The 16,310-nt window shown below is 35.6% G+C and overlaps 1 protein-coding gene across 8 annotated transcripts in view; it reads left to right on the top strand.

Annotated features, from left to right (window-relative positions):
* Positions 1–16,310, top strand: part of TASOR (transcription activation suppressor) — a 48,803-nt gene that overhangs the window by 20,386 nt on the left and 12,107 nt on the right. For 5 of the 8 annotated variants that reach the window (XM_059939942.1, XM_059939939.1, XM_059939945.1 and 2 more), the window contains exons 12-17: positions 7,961–8,033; positions 8,126–8,197; positions 9,262–9,963; positions 12,154–12,560; positions 14,082–14,223; positions 15,473–15,532. In XM_059939942.1, coding sequence (XP_059795925.1) covers positions 7,961–8,033; positions 8,126–8,197; positions 9,262–9,963; positions 12,154–12,560; positions 14,082–14,223; positions 15,473–15,532 — 1,456 coding nt within the window. The remainder of the gene's footprint in view (positions 1–7,960; positions 8,034–8,125; positions 8,198–9,261; positions 9,964–12,153; positions 12,561–14,081; positions 14,224–15,472; positions 15,533–16,310) is intronic. The other 3 variants (XM_059939943.1, XM_059939941.1, XM_059939947.1) reach the window with 1 other exon arrangement.

Below are 16,310 nucleotides of genomic sequence, written 5' to 3'. Positions count from 1 at the left end.
GTTCTGGATCAGAGAGAGACTTAGTCAGTACCTCACAGTAATAAATGTGTTGGTTCTCCTTTGCCCTATTTCCTACCCTTAGGGCAATGCATCGAGACTCAGGTCAATTATCCTATGCAAGTAGTTGGACACTCAGTAGGCAAGGGATGAGGAAAATGATTTTTCTTTGCTCATGAAGGGAAGGAGACATCTATCTCCCTCCCCTCCTGGAAAAAGATATCCTTGAAAATGTAATGAATATTAACTCCAACCCTTTGATGAATAAATGAAATCTCTTCAGGAGCCAGTTAGCCCTCTTGGACCTAAAGACATCTCCAAGTTCCTGGGACCCATTTATTCTTCCTTGAAATGTAATACCTACAGAGATAGCTCTCCAGTCTTCTGGAATTGTGGGAGTTAACCTAGGAACCTAATCTGTACTGTAACCTTTTGTGTACTCACTTGGCACTTTCAGGGAGGTAAGAGAAATTTATTCTTTTAGATCAGAGCAATTAACTAGGTAATTGGCTATAGATATAATTCTTAAGGTATGTGAAGAGTGAAATATTTCTGGGGGAAATGTAAACAAACATTTCCTATCTTTATATCATATACATTTCTGCATGTCAGAAGGCTAGGGCTTTTTGCAGGAACACAGAATTCAGGGAAGTGGTATTTTCCCACAGGGGTATTTATAAAATAAGTAAAATACTGAACTCTCTTTCGGTTGGTTGTTAGTCAAATTAACTTTTTTTTTTTTTAATTTTTATTTGAGTATAGTTGATTTACAATGTTGTGTTAGTTTCAGGTATATAACAAAGTGAAGTCAAATGAATTCTTAAAGCTAACTTTAGTATAAGAAAAAGTATAAGAGAAATGTCCCTAAATTTGAATATTGTCTCTGCTGTGAACATTTTGAGTCTCTCCTGATGTACATATACAAGATAATTTTCTCTCAGGTGTAGATCTAGTATATTAGATTTATTATCTGTAAGTAGAATTACTGAATCATAATGTATGACTGGCTTTACAAAATAATGCATTTTATTTCAAGTGGTTGTACCAATTTATACCCTCAGTACCAGCAAGTTCCCATTAATTCACGTACTCATAATTACTTGGTATAGTCAGACTTTGGCAAAATCTTGCCAATCTGGTGGGTATAAAATAGTATCTTATTGTGATTTTAGCTTGTCTTTCCTGAAATATGATGAGTTGATCATCCTTTCGTAAACTTATATCTTTTAATGTTCAGCTGCCTACCTATTTTTCCTTTTGAGTGGCCTGTGGTTTTTTTTTTTTTGCTTTGAAGTATGGTTGATTTACAATATTGTGTTAGTCTCAGGTGTACAGCATAGTGATTCAGTATTTTTGCAAATTATATTCCATTATAGAGTGGCTTGTGTTTTCTTACTAATTTGAGGATCTTAATATATATTTTGGGAACTAATACTCAGCTGTGTGCTACAATTGTTTTTCCATAATTTACACTTGCCTTTCTACTTTATTCACAGTGTTTTTTGAAGAATACATGTTCATAACTCTAATGTAATTTAATTTGTCTGCCTGAATGTTAAGTACTGTTTGTGACTTAAACTTAAGAAATCGTTCCTTGCCCCTAGGTCTTATAGATACTGCCCTATATTTTCTTTTGAATATGTTATGGTTTTGCCTTTGGCACTTAAGTTTTTAAAAAATATATGTGTGTGTATTGTTTTGTTTTTTATTTTTGTTTGATATAATATAGGAATCCAACTTCATTTTTTCCCCAATATGAATAACAAGTTGTTCCTGAACCATTTACTGAATAGTCCATCCTTTCTCCACTAAGAAGTCTTGATACCGGGTAGGGCAAATTGCCCCACTTTTTTCATCCTTTTTGGAGTGTTCCGCTATTTGAGATTTAGCTTCCCCCCACCACCCCAGATTTAAGAATCAGCTTGATTTTTTCAAAAAAATTTTAGGATCAGCTTGTTAGCTCCTTACTCCCCTCCCCCCTAAAAAAACCCTATTGGAATTTTAAAATTGGAATTGTATTAAATCTGTAGATCAAATTCGATACTGTCTTATCCATGAACAAGATTATCTCTTCACTTCTTTAGGGTATTCTTTTAACAGAGTTTTATAATTTTCTGGATACAAGTCTTGCTCATTTTTTGTTAGTTTTATCCCCAGACATCTTATTTATTTATTTATTTTTTTGATGCTGTTGTAAACAGTATTTTCCATTTCAGTGCATTTTCTGTTGTGTATATAGAAATGTAATTGATATTTATATATTGATTATGTCAGATCAGTATATGAAATATGAATAATTTGTTCAGTTTTGTACATTATTTGGGATTACTATATAGATTTCATTATCTGGGAGCAACATTGTTTTGTTTTTTCCTCTCTAATCTAGGATCTCTAGTATGATGTTGAATAAAAGTGGTGATTGTAGGCGTTCTTGTCTTTTTTTTTTTATAAATTTATTTATTTATATATTTTTGGCTGTGTTGGGTCTTCGTTGCTCCGCACGGGCTTTCTCTAGTTGCGGCGAGCGGGGGCTACTCTCTGTTGCGGTGCGCGGGCTTCTCATTGCGGTGGCTTCTCTTGTTGTGGAGCACGGGCTCTAGGAACGTGGGCTCTAGAGCGCAGGCTTAGTAGTTGTGGCGCACGGGCTTAGTTGCTCCGTGGCATGTGGGATCTTCCTGCACCAGGGCTCGAACCCATGTGCCCTGCATTGGCAGGTGGATTCTTAACCACTGTGCCACCAGGGAAGTCCCATTCTTGTCTTCTTGATCTTCAAAAGAACACTTCTAACATTAAGCATTAGTAGGAAGTTTGTACTAGGTTAGAAGTTTGCTTTAGGTTTTTCATAATTAATCTTTATCAGCTTAAATTTTTTCCTTCTTTAGTTTTTAACTGTGAATGGGTTTTGAATTTTATTGAATTCTTTTTTTTTTTTTTTTTTGTATTTATCGAGATGGTTACATGGTGTATTAGTCAGGTTTCATCAGAGGAACAGAACCAGTTGGATATGCAGTTGATACTTTAACAACATTGGTTTGAACTGTGCAAGTCCATTTGTATGCAAATTTTTTTCAGTAAATATGTACTGTGGTACTATATGATCCGTGGTTGCTTGGATCTGCAGATGCAGAACCACTGATATGGTGGGCTGACTGTAAAGTTATATGCAGATTTTCAACTACGTGGGGGTTCCTAACACCCACATTGTTCAGGGGTCAGCTGTATACATATAGAAAGAAATCTATTATAAAGAATTGGCTTGCACAGTTATGGAGGCTGAAAAGTCCCAAGATTTGCAGTTGGCAAGCTGGGGACCCAGGAGACGTGATGGCATAGTTCCAGTCTGAATCCAAGTGTCTCAGGACCAGGAGACCTGATGTCTCCTGATGAAGTCTGGCAGGCTTGAGGCCAGGAAGAGCTGATATTTCACTTAGAGTTCAAATGCAGGAGAAAAACCAGTGTCCCAGCTCAAAGGCAGGCAGGCAGGAAGAATTTCCCTTTACTCCAGGGAGGGTCAGCCTTTTGTTCTAATCAGACCTTCAGCTGGTAAGACTCACCCACATTGGAGAAGGCAACCTGCTCTACTCTGTCTATCCACATGTATATATATTTAACTCATCCAAAAATACCTGCAGAAACATCCAGAATGATGTTTGACCAAATATCTGGATACCCTGTGGCCCAGTCAAGTTGACACATAAAATTTACCATCATGCATAGTATTTATCCTATAAACTTAATAAGATGAATTATATTTATCCTTTTTCAGTATTAAACTATTCCTGTGCTTCTGGTTTTAGAATACCCTCCCCCATTTAAAAAAAGTACTTGGTTTGTTGTGTGAATGTTTTGTTTTAGGAATTTTGTATCTGTGATGATGAGTGAGATCGACCTACAATTTTTCTTTCTCATTATCTTTGTCCTTATCTAGTTTTTATAGCAAGGTTATACTAGCTTCCCAGAATTGTTAAGTGGTGTTTCCTCATTTTACAGAAGATGGATGTATATATGATGAAAGGAATCTATTCTTTGTATGTCAGGTAGCACTTAGCTGCAAAACTGTCTTTAAAATGTTTATGGGTTTATGATTCAAATTTTTTAATAGAAAACTCAGGTTTTCTATTTCTTCTCAGGTCAGTTTGGATATATTATGGGTTTTTTTGTTTTTTTAGGAAATTGTCCATTTCTTCTATGTTTTTAAATTTATTGAGCTAGAATTACTTTTATAGTTTTTTAATAGCTGCTGTATTTTTGCAAGTAGTATTTTCATTAGGCTGTCTCTTACTAGTACTTTTCACCAGAGGTTTGTTGATTTCATTCATCTTAAGAACCAAATTTTGGTTTTGACCCTCTGTTGTACCTTTGTTTTCCTGTTTTATTAATTTCATCTGTCAGTTTTAGTCTACTTGGGGGGGGTGTTATTTAGCTATTTCTGACTTCTTATGTTAGAAAAATGGGCAATGAACTTGAGTTCTAAGTACTACTTTAGCTACATTCTACATGTTTTAATATGTAGTATTTTCATTATCATCCAGTTCTAAGTATTTTTTAGTTTCCATTATGATTTCCACTTTGTCATATGATGTACAGGTGTATTTTGAAATTTCCAAATATATGAGAATACTTTTTTCTTCTTCTAATTTAATTCCATTGAAATCAGAACAGGTAATTATTTGAAATTTATTGGGATTAAAAAAAAAACTCTGTGGTCAGTTTTTGTACATGCCCCCTCTATATTTGAGAAAAATGTGTTTTTTTTTTTTAATTGTTAAATCCTAGGGACATAATTCTGGGTTGACAGCTATTTTCTCTTAGAACTTTGACTGTATTTACTATGATATCTTCTGGCTTCTATTTTTGTTGAGAGGTCCACTCTTAGTCTAATGATGTTTTCTTTGTAGATCATCTTTTTTTTTTTTCTGGTTGCTTTTTCAGTTTTTTCTTTGTCTTTGGTGTTTTGCAGTTACATTAAATATAGCTAGGTGTAGATTTCTTATTTATCTAGCTTGGTATATATTGTCTTTTCATATTTGTGGATTTATAGCTTTTTTTCTGGAGTATTGTTAGTCATTATCTCTGTGATTATACTTCTTCACTCTTTTTTGACTGCCTTTCTAGGACTCTGAAGCATCATGCTGTTCTCAGTGTCTGTTGACCTCTTGTGTTTTCTGTCTTATTCCTTTGTACTGCATTCTGAGTGATTTCATCATAGCTATCTTCTAGATTACAAATTCTGTCTTTAGCTGTGTCTAATTTGCTGTTGATTTTCGATTTCACAGAAAATATTTTTAATTTCTGAAAGCTATATTTGGTTCTTTTTGAGATCTGCCTGACTTTTTTTTTTTTAAACAGCTTCTTGTTAATTCTTTCAGAAAGATTTATTGAGTACCTGTTGTGTGCCAACACACAACTAGGGACTGTTCTAGGAGGTAGAGATTATATTCTGATGTTCCTTGCAATTTTTTGTAATTACATCACATTTTAGCCGTTTTAAAGTGTACAATTCTGTGATTTTTACTAGATTTACAATGTTGTGCAACCATTACCACTTATCTTATTCCAGAATATTTTCATCACCCCAGAAAGAAACCACATACCTACTAAGCATTCACTTCACATTCCTTCCTCCCCCCAGTCCCTGGCAACCACTAGTCTACTTCTGTCTTATGGATTGGTCTATAGTGGACATTTTATATAAGTGGAATCATGCAGTATGTGGCGTTTAGTGCCTTCTTTCACTTAGCATAATACTTTTAAGGTTCATCCTTGTCGTAGCATGTATCAGTACTTCATTTCTTTTATTTCACTGTATGGATAATGCCACATTTTGTTTGCCATTCATCAGTTTGTTTCCACTCTTTGTCTATTAAGAATATTGCTACTGTGAATATTTGTATGACGGTTTCTGTGTGAACATGTTTTCAGTTCTGTCACATTATTTCTTTAAACATTTCATACCTGTTTTATATATTGCATCTTTTGATTCCAGTCTGCAGCTCTTGGGTATTTGAATCTATTGTTTTTGCTGAATCTCTCTTAGGTTAGCTTATTTTCTCTGAAGCTTGGTAATTTAAGATTGTGAGCTTAATATTTTACATTTTTAAAAATACTTTTTGTTTTCATACCATATTACCTGTAATGTTATCTGCAAAGCCAAAATAGCAGAATCAAGTAATATAAATCCACAGACTGGGTTAGTATTGTTTTCTGAGGGAGAAGGAAACAGTAAGGTGTAATAAATAGAGGCATCAGTACAGAGTTCACAGGTGTTTCCTATTGTACAGGATTGAAAGTGTTTCTTTGGCTTAAAGCCACAGATATTACTGCTAGGGCTTCTGTCTGCCTGAGTGTTGTTTCTGGGTGTAGATTCCCTGTGTTCCATGAGTCTCTGGGGACACTGAGTCCCCTTAGGGCACTAGGGTCTTTAGGCCACTAAGCCAGTCAGGTTAAAAAATCTGTTATTTGGAGTGGGTGAGAAGTTAAAATAATCTAATTGTTTTTTCTGAGCAACCACAAAACATGAAGCTCTTACTCATGTCTCCCAACTTTCTGTTCTGACAAATCAAGAGTTGGGCAAAATATTAAAAGAGGTATGATATATAAAACATTTTGGATAAAAGGGTTTGAGTCTGAAACAAAAATTTTGCAGATGCATTGTCCACCTTACTTTTGGGTGTTCAAACAATGTTTTTATTAAGTGTAAATTGATAGTGTAGTCACTTTAGTCCTTTAAATTATTGGTTCTTACACAGACTTTGTTTACTGGAATTGCTTAATAGGAATTTAGGTAGCACAAGTTTTCTTTCAGAATCCAGATATCCTTTTGTGTTTAGCTGCTATAGTCAGTTCTTCCTTTACTTACCCTTTCTTTAATCCAAAAAAGATTGTGAACTATTGCAGTAGTCTGTGAACTGAGTTCTCTGCATTACATTGTTTTCTTCCTCCTCCAGTGCTATCAAGTTTCTTTGGGTTTTTTTTTAGGGAAACACTTAAGCTCAAAAGGGTATACTCTCGAGGGCATTTCTGGCTAACCTGGCATTCTTGTCTTTTTACAATCTAGCCCATGATCTTTCTTTCTAGACTTGTCTTACATGTTTCTCCTAGTCTCTCCTCACCCTTGGCCAGTCGTAAGTACTCTGATGCCTGCAAACTGTCCATTACGTTATAACTCTGCCCTTTGTTCATGACGTTGCCTCTATTGAAATGTCTTTCCCACAACTATAGGCTCTTGGCAACGTACCTGTCCTTCAAAATCCACCTCCCTTATACTCTCAATATGTTTTCCAACCATAGACTAACTGTATTTTTTCCTTTCTGTTGCTTCGTAAATCTTTTTAAGACCTTTCCTGTCTTATCTAATTATTGATATTTCTTGTGTTACTTTCTCCACCCAATTATAACCTTCTTTTGATCAAAGGATCTTGTGCTGCTTGTCTTTCAAGTTATCTCTGGTAAGGCAAATTGCCTTACGTGTGAAAGATGTTCGTTAAATATGTGAAGAATTAGATTACAGCAACACATTTCATTTGAGATTAGCCTGAACTCTTGAAAGGTAGCATTTGTGTCATATTTTGTATCTCCAACATCCAGCACACCACCTTGGCAATTAAAAACATGTCTTTTGAATTGCTGAGGAAAATATTTGAAGTTTTTGTTTGGTTCTTGTATTTTAGCTTCAAGGAAAAATCAACAAGTTGATTTAATAGTTAGAATTCTTTCAGTAATATTTTCTCATTAAAATTATGAAAAGGCATTTCATAATAAAGGCATTCTTAATTGATTGGAATCCTGTTAATCAGCAGAGAGTTGGTGGAAAGAGTTTTTTAGCTAATTCAGTAGCAGTACTTTTCCTAAAAAGATGATCAAAAACTTTTTGCTTTCCTTATAATTAGTAGAAACTGCTATGTTTCTGCCTTATGGTGAATAATAACGCAAATTCAACTTCTTCCCTCTTCCAAAAATGTAGGTTCTTGTTAAACCTTTGGGAGACCGAGGATACCTTTTTCTTCTCTCTCCTTGTCAAATGGTTTCTCCATATGGTAGGTGATCTTCTCTATAATTTTTATAATTCTCCTTTAACTTTTTAAAAGTTAAAATATATTGCTAATGAATTTCACTTTTGTTTTTTTAGAACATCATACTGCTAAGTCTCGAGTCTTACATGCTTTGTTTCTATTTCAAGAACCTAGAGGCATAGTTACTTGTAAGTTCTTTGAATATCTAAATCCAGTTACATATAGATACCTACATTTTATTGAAAATTTCCAGATAACTCACTAAGCACTTTGTCTTTCTTACGTCATGTTTTGGGAGATAATGGGGGTATTAAGAGGTGTTAGCAATATAAAACACAAATTATACGACTTGTTTTTTTAACTATGAAAAATTATCTTGGTTTTTATCAGTGTTTTCACTAAGTAAATGTTGATTGTAATTGTTACAATACTATAGCTTAGTTTTTCAGGGTTTCTATTGTTATATGATTTTTTTTTTTTTTTTAGCTTAGTTCATTTTTGCATTCACGTTTTAGCGACTGTAAGTGCATCATGTGCTAGGTTAAATATTAGGCCATTCACATTAATAAGAATTTTCATACTGTTTTAGAGAACACCATTTCTATTCACCATTTCTAAGAATGAACTTTAATGCTGTCTTAAGGTAAAGTTCTCACTGTTAGGGAATTCCCAAGAATTTCATTTTTAACCTGGTGGTCCGGTGGTTAGGATTCCATGCTTTCAGTTTCAAGGGCTCGGGTTCAGTCCCTGGTCGGGGGAACTAAGATCCCTCAAGCGGCGTGGCACGGCCAAAAAAAAATGAGATTCTCAGTGGTAACCATTCAGTGCCTACGTATCTGCTTATGGGGATAGAGAGATAGAGACAAAGTTGTTACAACAGGGAGGAGTGACATTACTGTCGTTTGCTGGACAGTCTTGCTAGGAGCCTCAGGTCTTTATTTCTCCTTACATTTTGCTTGCCACCAGTTGATGCCTAGGGACATGAAGAAGATCTTCAATGGGCAGGTGTTTTTCCCTTTAAAAATATGTTCTGCAGTTTTCATGTTTTAATTTCTTATTGGCCCATTTTAGGTTCCTGGGCTTAGAAGCATGCTATTCATATATCCCTATATAACATATATGTATTAGGGTACATACTGGTTTGGTCCACCATTAATGTATGGATGTTGTTACATTGCTTTGACGATATGTAGATCTGTACTTGACTAATTTCTTGATTGCTAACATGATTTGCTTTTTTGTTTGTTTACAGCACAGAAAGGTTCAACCAGTGCAGCACCACAGGAGAGACATGAGAGCATGCCAGATGTATTAAAAATAACTCAATTTTTACAGTTTGCTTTGATTCAGTGTCGAAAGGAATTCAAAAATATAAATACTATAAATTTTCATTCTGTTGTTGAAAAGTATGTAAGTGAATTTTTTAAGCGAGGTTTTGGTTCAGGTAAACGAGAGTTTATCATGTTTCCATATGATTCACGATTAGACGATAAAAAATTCTTATATTCAGCTCCAAAAAATAAATCCCATATTGATAATTGTTTGCATACCTATATTTTTCGGCCTGAAATGTATCAGTTACCTATTTATAAGTTAAAAGAGCTATTTGAAGAAAACAGAAAACTTCAACAGTTTAGTCCACTTTCAGATTATGAAGGCCAAGAAGAAGAAATGAATGGTACAAAAATGAAATACGGAAAACGAAATAACTCAAGGGGTGAAACTATTACACCTGGAAAGCAGAAGTCATCTCACTCTTTGGATTATGATAAGGATAGAGTCAAAGAATTGATTAATTTAATTCAGTGTAGGAAAAAAAATGTGAGTGGGGACTCAGACACAGAAGATATGAGAAGCAAAACTGTCTTAAAGAGGAAGCTTGACGATCTACCTGAAAATATGAGAAAGCTCGCCAAAACCAGTAATTTATCTGAAAATTGCCACCTGTATGAAGGTAAAATATCAGAATTGTTTTTATATAGTATAAAAGTAACAACCAAAAACATAGTAAAGTAGTTCTGTCCTTTCTCCTCATACAAGGGTTTGCAAATTATAACCTGAGAGCCAATCTCGGCAGTCCCCTGTTTTTGTAAAGGAACTTTTGCTGCCAATCTCAGCTTCTGTATTCGTTTTTCAAGGCTTTGTTACAGACTGGCCATGTCCAGCCTGGGTAGCCATGTTTCCCACTCTCCTTGGTTAAGGCACTTTTCTCAGAATATGTCATGGTCAGCCCTTTACTTCTTTCTTTTTTCCTGAAGCATCTTTCATTTCTCTCAAGCCTCATATCTTTACAGTTCATATCCCTCCTTAGCTTTCTGGCTGTTCTCCTCCTTGATGGTTTTCATCTCCTTTAGCTTATGCTGGATTTCTGCTCTGTGCTGAACCTGATGGTGCTTACTGATCCATACTGTCTAATACTGTTGACCTGCGTCTTGAGAGTTAAGTGCTTACTATGTGCTAGCTGCTTTACATGTGTGGACTCATTTAGTTCTTGATTGGTAGACATTATTATCCTTATTTTATAGATGAGGAAACCATCTCAGAGAAGTTAAATAATTTTACCTAAAGTTATGAGTTCACTGATCCATGTTTGAACTCACTTCTGACTAACTCCAAGCATTGTTCCTAAAGTCAGCTATATTTCCTAGCACTGAACACATAATAGGCAAGGTACTTAAATTTTGGCACCATTTTAGCTGATAATTGGCAAATTTGTATGTGTGAAAAAATATTTGTGGGTGGAAATCAGGCTTTTTCAGTAATTAAAATGGTGGGAAAGCTATGCTGGTTATAATAGATCAAAGGAGAAATGGGGCAGGGGAGAAGGGGTAGATAGGTTAAAGTAGAACTAGTGATAGTCCGAGTTGCATATCTAGGTGTTTCTCACTTGTGTTTGTTTCTTGTCATTTTGCACACTTTATTTCTGATCCTGAAAGTAGAGATTTAAAGGTTAGATTCTAACTTTTAAAACATTCTGATCTTAATTTGGTGGTGAGCCCACTCATTAAGAGGTAGCCTTCTGTCTCCCCTACTGCCTTTAACATCAACTTTTTAAGGTATGATTTATATACAATGTACTCATTTTAAGTGCACAGTCTGATGAGTTTTTTATAGCTGTGTTACCACTACTCCAATATATAGGACATTTTTCATTACCCCCAAATGTTGCCTTGTTCTTCTTTGTAGTTTATCTCATTCCACTCCACTGCTGATCTGCTGTCTCTATAGATTATTTTGCCTTCTCTATAATTTCATATAATTAGAATCATACAGTATGTACCCTGTTGTTTCTAACTTTTTTTTTTGCCTGTGGTACATATACACTACCTAAATCGGAATCCTGACATCTACCCTGGCTCTACCCTCATGTGCTTCAGTATTAAAGCACATGCCTTTCTGAATGTCTCCTCCCTTTGCAAGTTTTTAAATATACTGGTGGTGCAGATAACCCAGATTTATACCTGCTTGGAGCCATGTCTAACATGTTTTCTCTCATAGTCCTTTTTGTTCTTAGTGCAAGATTGGTGTAGATTTCTTTGGGGTGATTTTGTATCTCTAATATCTCAGCTTTGTTATGAATTAAGTAATCTAGTCATTTAAGATAAAGCTTAGATTATGAAAAGGTTAGCCAGTATTTTAAGTACAGAATGTTATGGGAGAGATCAAAATCAGATAAAGTCATGGGTTTTTGTTGTTTTTATATTTTTAGAAGATTTAAGAGTAATCTGCATACCCTTCTCTAACATTTTGCAAAATCGTTGTGTAGGTATTTTTTCTGTTGTCAAGTACCTCACTGATTTTAGGATTTTGGTGGTAGAGTTTAAGGTAACTACAGTACAGTTATTTATATATTATCCATATTACCAACATAATATTTGAGCTCATTTTTAATAGAATTTTCAAATTATGATGAAAATAAACCTTCATTTAATGGGAATTTTGACCTATGTGCAAAATTTTAGAACCAGTCATATTTGGAAAGTAAGGGATGGATATACTTGTAAACTCTAAGCAGGTGGTTTGATTGAGTTCCTGCCTATAAATGTTATATGATAATTAATTTTTAGGTATGTATATATATATATATTATTTTTATGCTTGCCTTCCAGACTTTAAGAGATGGCTCTTTCTCTTTTCCCTTCAGAGTCTCCACAGCTTGTTGGCTCACTTGGGCATGATGCTGACTTGAGACGGCAGCAGCAGGATACCTCTAACTCTAGCATTGCTGACATCCATAGGTTGTTTAATTGGCTATCAGAAACACTAGCAAATGCACGTCATTCTGATGCATCCCTGACAGACACAGTCAACAAGGCCTTAGGATTGAACTCTGATGATGCCCGTGAAGAGATGAGGCAAAAGCATGAGTATGAGTTGAACTCTACCCTGGATAAGAAAGAATATGAGCAGCCTACTTGTGCAAAAATTGAAAATGCACATTTTAAGGATACTCAGAGCCCACTGCTAGAAGTTGATACATCATCTTTAAAGTATCCTGTTGCTGTTTCTACCAGTGAAGTAGGCACTGACCATAAACTACATTTGAAAGAAGTAAGCCTGTATCTTTTGGTTATCTTTGTTTGCTTTTGTGAATGTGTGTATGAAAGGGAGGATGTGGGGGGAATTCCCTGGTGGTCCAGTGGTTAGGACTCTGCGCTTCCACTGCAGGGGGCACGGGTTCGATCCCTGGTCAGGGAACTAAGATCCCGCATGCTGCATGGCACAGCCAAAAAATTTTTTTAAGAATTAAAAAAGGGAGAATGTGGGTGTGCTTGTTTTTCCTTTTCACAAAGAAATGATACACATTTCAGTAATAGTGTCTGTTCAGGATAGTATTTCTAAGTTATTCCTTGTTAGAGATAAATGCAGAAGTGTTTTCCTTCCTGCTCATAAGCTTTATGTGTAGTCTGAAATTTACCATTGTGATAAAGTGAAGGCTGGACAATCTATTTGTCAGGAATGGCTTACTGGGAGTTAGTTCTCTATCATTTCATAATAAAATTGAGTCCTCAAAACACTGGCTTTCTGCTGGCAGTACCAGAACCCACAGGTGAGGCAGATAAGGTGACCAAAGTCAGTGTACCAGTTAGAAACAAGGTTGAATACTTTCTATTTCTCATGCAATGGAAAATGAGTGGCCTTTAGGATTACCTCTGAGGTGACCCTCACCCGTGCTTGACAGGGCATCCAGTTTATGATACGTGCTTAGAGTACTGATATCTAGCTGAGAAGTAGCCTAATCTCCCCAGCTCCCCCCTTCCCAAGAAGTGGTTGCATCACTTGGGGAACTGTACCAGGATGGCACCATGTTCCTAAAGACTTGTTCCTAATTTAGTTTCTTCCATTTTCTCTTCCCTGTCTTTGAGTAAAAGTCATATGCATCATGGGACTTTCCTGGCGGTCCAGTGGTTAAGACTCTGTGCTTCCACCGCAGGGGGCACGGGTTCAATCCCTGATCAGGGAACCTAAGATCCTGTATGCTGCGTGGCTCAGCCAAAAGAAAAAAAATTTTTTAAAAAGTCATATGCATGTCCCCAGGCTTTCTACATGTAGTTTTGGGATATTTATTTTATGGGGAGGATGATGACAGGGATCTCAGTTGGGGGCATGTGTAAGGTAGGCACTAAGAAACTAACCTATATTGTTACCATTTCCTGACATATTTAAAACTCTAAATTGTGTTGATGGGGGCATGGACCAAACCCAGCCCACTGCCTATTTTTGTAACTAAAATTTGATTGGAACACAGTCATGCCCATTCATTTAGGTATTGTTTATGGCTGCTTTTGCATTTCAGTGGCAGAGCTGAGTATCTGGCCTGCAAAGCCTAAAATATTGGGTGCCTTACTGAAAAAGTTTACCAACCTCTGCTGTAAATCAACCAATTACGTTTTGAGAGAAAAAATTATATTCTAGTTTGAGATTAGAGTATTATAACTTCACCATGTTGATTTTACTTGTTTGTAATGTTTAGGTTGAAGTTTGTGAATTTGCTGTGAAAAAATAGTTGTTTTTTCTTGACATTAAAATTAATTAAAAAGAAAGGTATTGAATCTGTACTCTAATTTTTAGGATCCAGATTTAATTAACATGAGTAATTTTGAAGATTGCAGTTTGTGTCCCACTGTTCCCATTGAACATGGATTCCGTAGACAATCTAAGTCAAATAATGTTGAAGAGACTGAAATACATTGGAAACTGATTCCAATTACAGGTAAGAACAAGTATACTGGGACTTAGGTTTGCTTGGTTTTACTTAGGGACCAGTTTCCTGAAGCGTTTTGTCTTTTCTAGATTCCACTCTTGGGTCTTGCTTGACTCTGACATCTTCAGTGTCTTATTTTTGAGCAATGTGATATTCATCATTGAGTGTTGCTGTTCTTGGTCAGTATCTGCAAAAGAACCTATTAAAAACAGAGGGATTTAAAATATCGTTACTCTCCCTATGGAGTTGAACATGCAACTTGCAAATGAAAATTGTTGTCAGAAATTGTGTTTCTAATAAGGTGAGGTAGCTACAGAGATGAAATGAGGGTCTTTGGGCAGCCAATTAAATGCTGTCTTCTCAAATTATTAAACTTCACAAGCTGTCGTCTAAGAAGTGGTCATGTTAAGGTTCATCTATTTGAAAGAAATTTGAGTTCTTAATATTGGATAATTTGAGAGAAATTGGATCATTGTAGAGAATGGCCTGAAATGATTACATGTAAATATCCCTAGAAAACTTATTGAACGATGAGGCAAGAATAGTTTAGCAGATGTTGAAAGATCATTTTGCAGTATTCTAATTTCTCTGTACAAACACATACACACACATATGCAGATACTGTTAATATTCCAAGTTCTTATTCATCTTCGTTAGCTAAGCATTTGGGGAAATATTTCCAGGGCACATCTTTTCCATTCTTAGATCTTTATTTAACCTTTAAAAAGAAAAAACAAACAGTTTTTGCTAGAAAGTCAACTGAAATATACTTTCTAGCTTGTGACCTAGAAGCTACTGAGACCTCCAAGGACTCTGCAAAGAATTTCTAAAACTTGATGAGTTTCCATGGGCTTCAGCACCATTCTCTACTTAGTACCTTATCAGAGAGGGCAAGAGGCCTAGAAGTGATCGTAGAGCGGCAGCTGGTACTCCTGACCTGGAGAAGTTGGCTTGAGTTGGAAAAACAGAATAAGGAAGTAGTCTGTACAAGGTGATTATCCTAACTTTCCTCATTTAGACACCTTCATAGCTGGTTTCAGAGCCATTTGAAGGCACAACATCTAGGTGTTGATATTCCATCATCACCAGAATGGAAAGGGAAGCAACTTCCCATTTCTTAATGACCCTTCAGGATTATTTTAGGCAGAAGAGGGAATACTTGAATTTGTTAGCATTTGGGGTTATCTGAAAGGTGCTTTAAAAGGTTGTCACCAGTACCTGAAGAGAGTCTACAAATCTAATGGATGCTTTCCCTCAGGAGGGAATGCAAGAAGCCCAGAAGACCAGCTGGGGAAACATGGTGAGAAACAAACACCAGGTGAGAAGGCTCTCTTTGCTTTTCCTCCCAATGTGCCCTTCTTCAGAATTGCTACTTGCAGTTCTGGTCCTCTATCTGGAGGGCATCAGTTTAAGTCTGTTAATTACAGAAAATTTGGACAATATCATATTTGTATTTAAATCATTAATTGATTTATATCAAATATTCTTATACAAAGAATGTATTCAAGGGAGTCACTGAATATTCATAGAGATTAAGTTTTTTTCACCTACAGTAGATTCTATCTGATATGATGACTTTGGAAGACCAGAATATTTTTCTTAATCCATTTCTACAGGACATCTTATGAGAAGCAGTCTTCAAGTTTCTCTTAAATTTAAAAAATACGAGGAGTTGAGGCCATGTATCTTTTAGGTACATTATTCCTAATCTTGAATTTTTTTGACTCAATTCTTCTTTTGCTAATTGTAAAGCTAATTTCTGCAGATAGTTTAAGAGATTAGGAAACTTTTGGATTCCAGAAACATTTATAGATATTACTGATTAGCTAGTTGTAGTAGGTGCCTAGAAGACAGTCTCTTTTGTCTAAACTCAAGTCAATTCAGCATCCCTGCAGGTGGCCATAGGCAGATTCTTCTTGCTTGGAGTTTGGTCTGGGTCTTTTTTGCTTCCATTTCATTTTGTCTTACTCTTTCAGAAATCCTGTGTTGTTGTTTTTTTATTCAGAAGAAAAGCTAAATGACTAATTTTAGTAGATCTTTATGGTTATTCCTCTCTTTTGGGAATTAAAAAAAAGACTTTGAGTTAATAGTTTTCT

The sequence above is a fragment of the Balaenoptera ricei genome, chromosome 11 (genome assembly GCF_028023285.1).
Source record: "Balaenoptera ricei isolate mBalRic1 chromosome 11, mBalRic1.hap2, whole genome shotgun sequence".
Taxonomy (NCBI): Eukaryota; Metazoa; Chordata; class Mammalia; order Artiodactyla; family Balaenopteridae; genus Balaenoptera; species Balaenoptera ricei.
The sequence above is the reverse complement of the archived record's forward strand: the minus strand, read 5'-3'. Positions and strand labels throughout refer to the sequence as shown.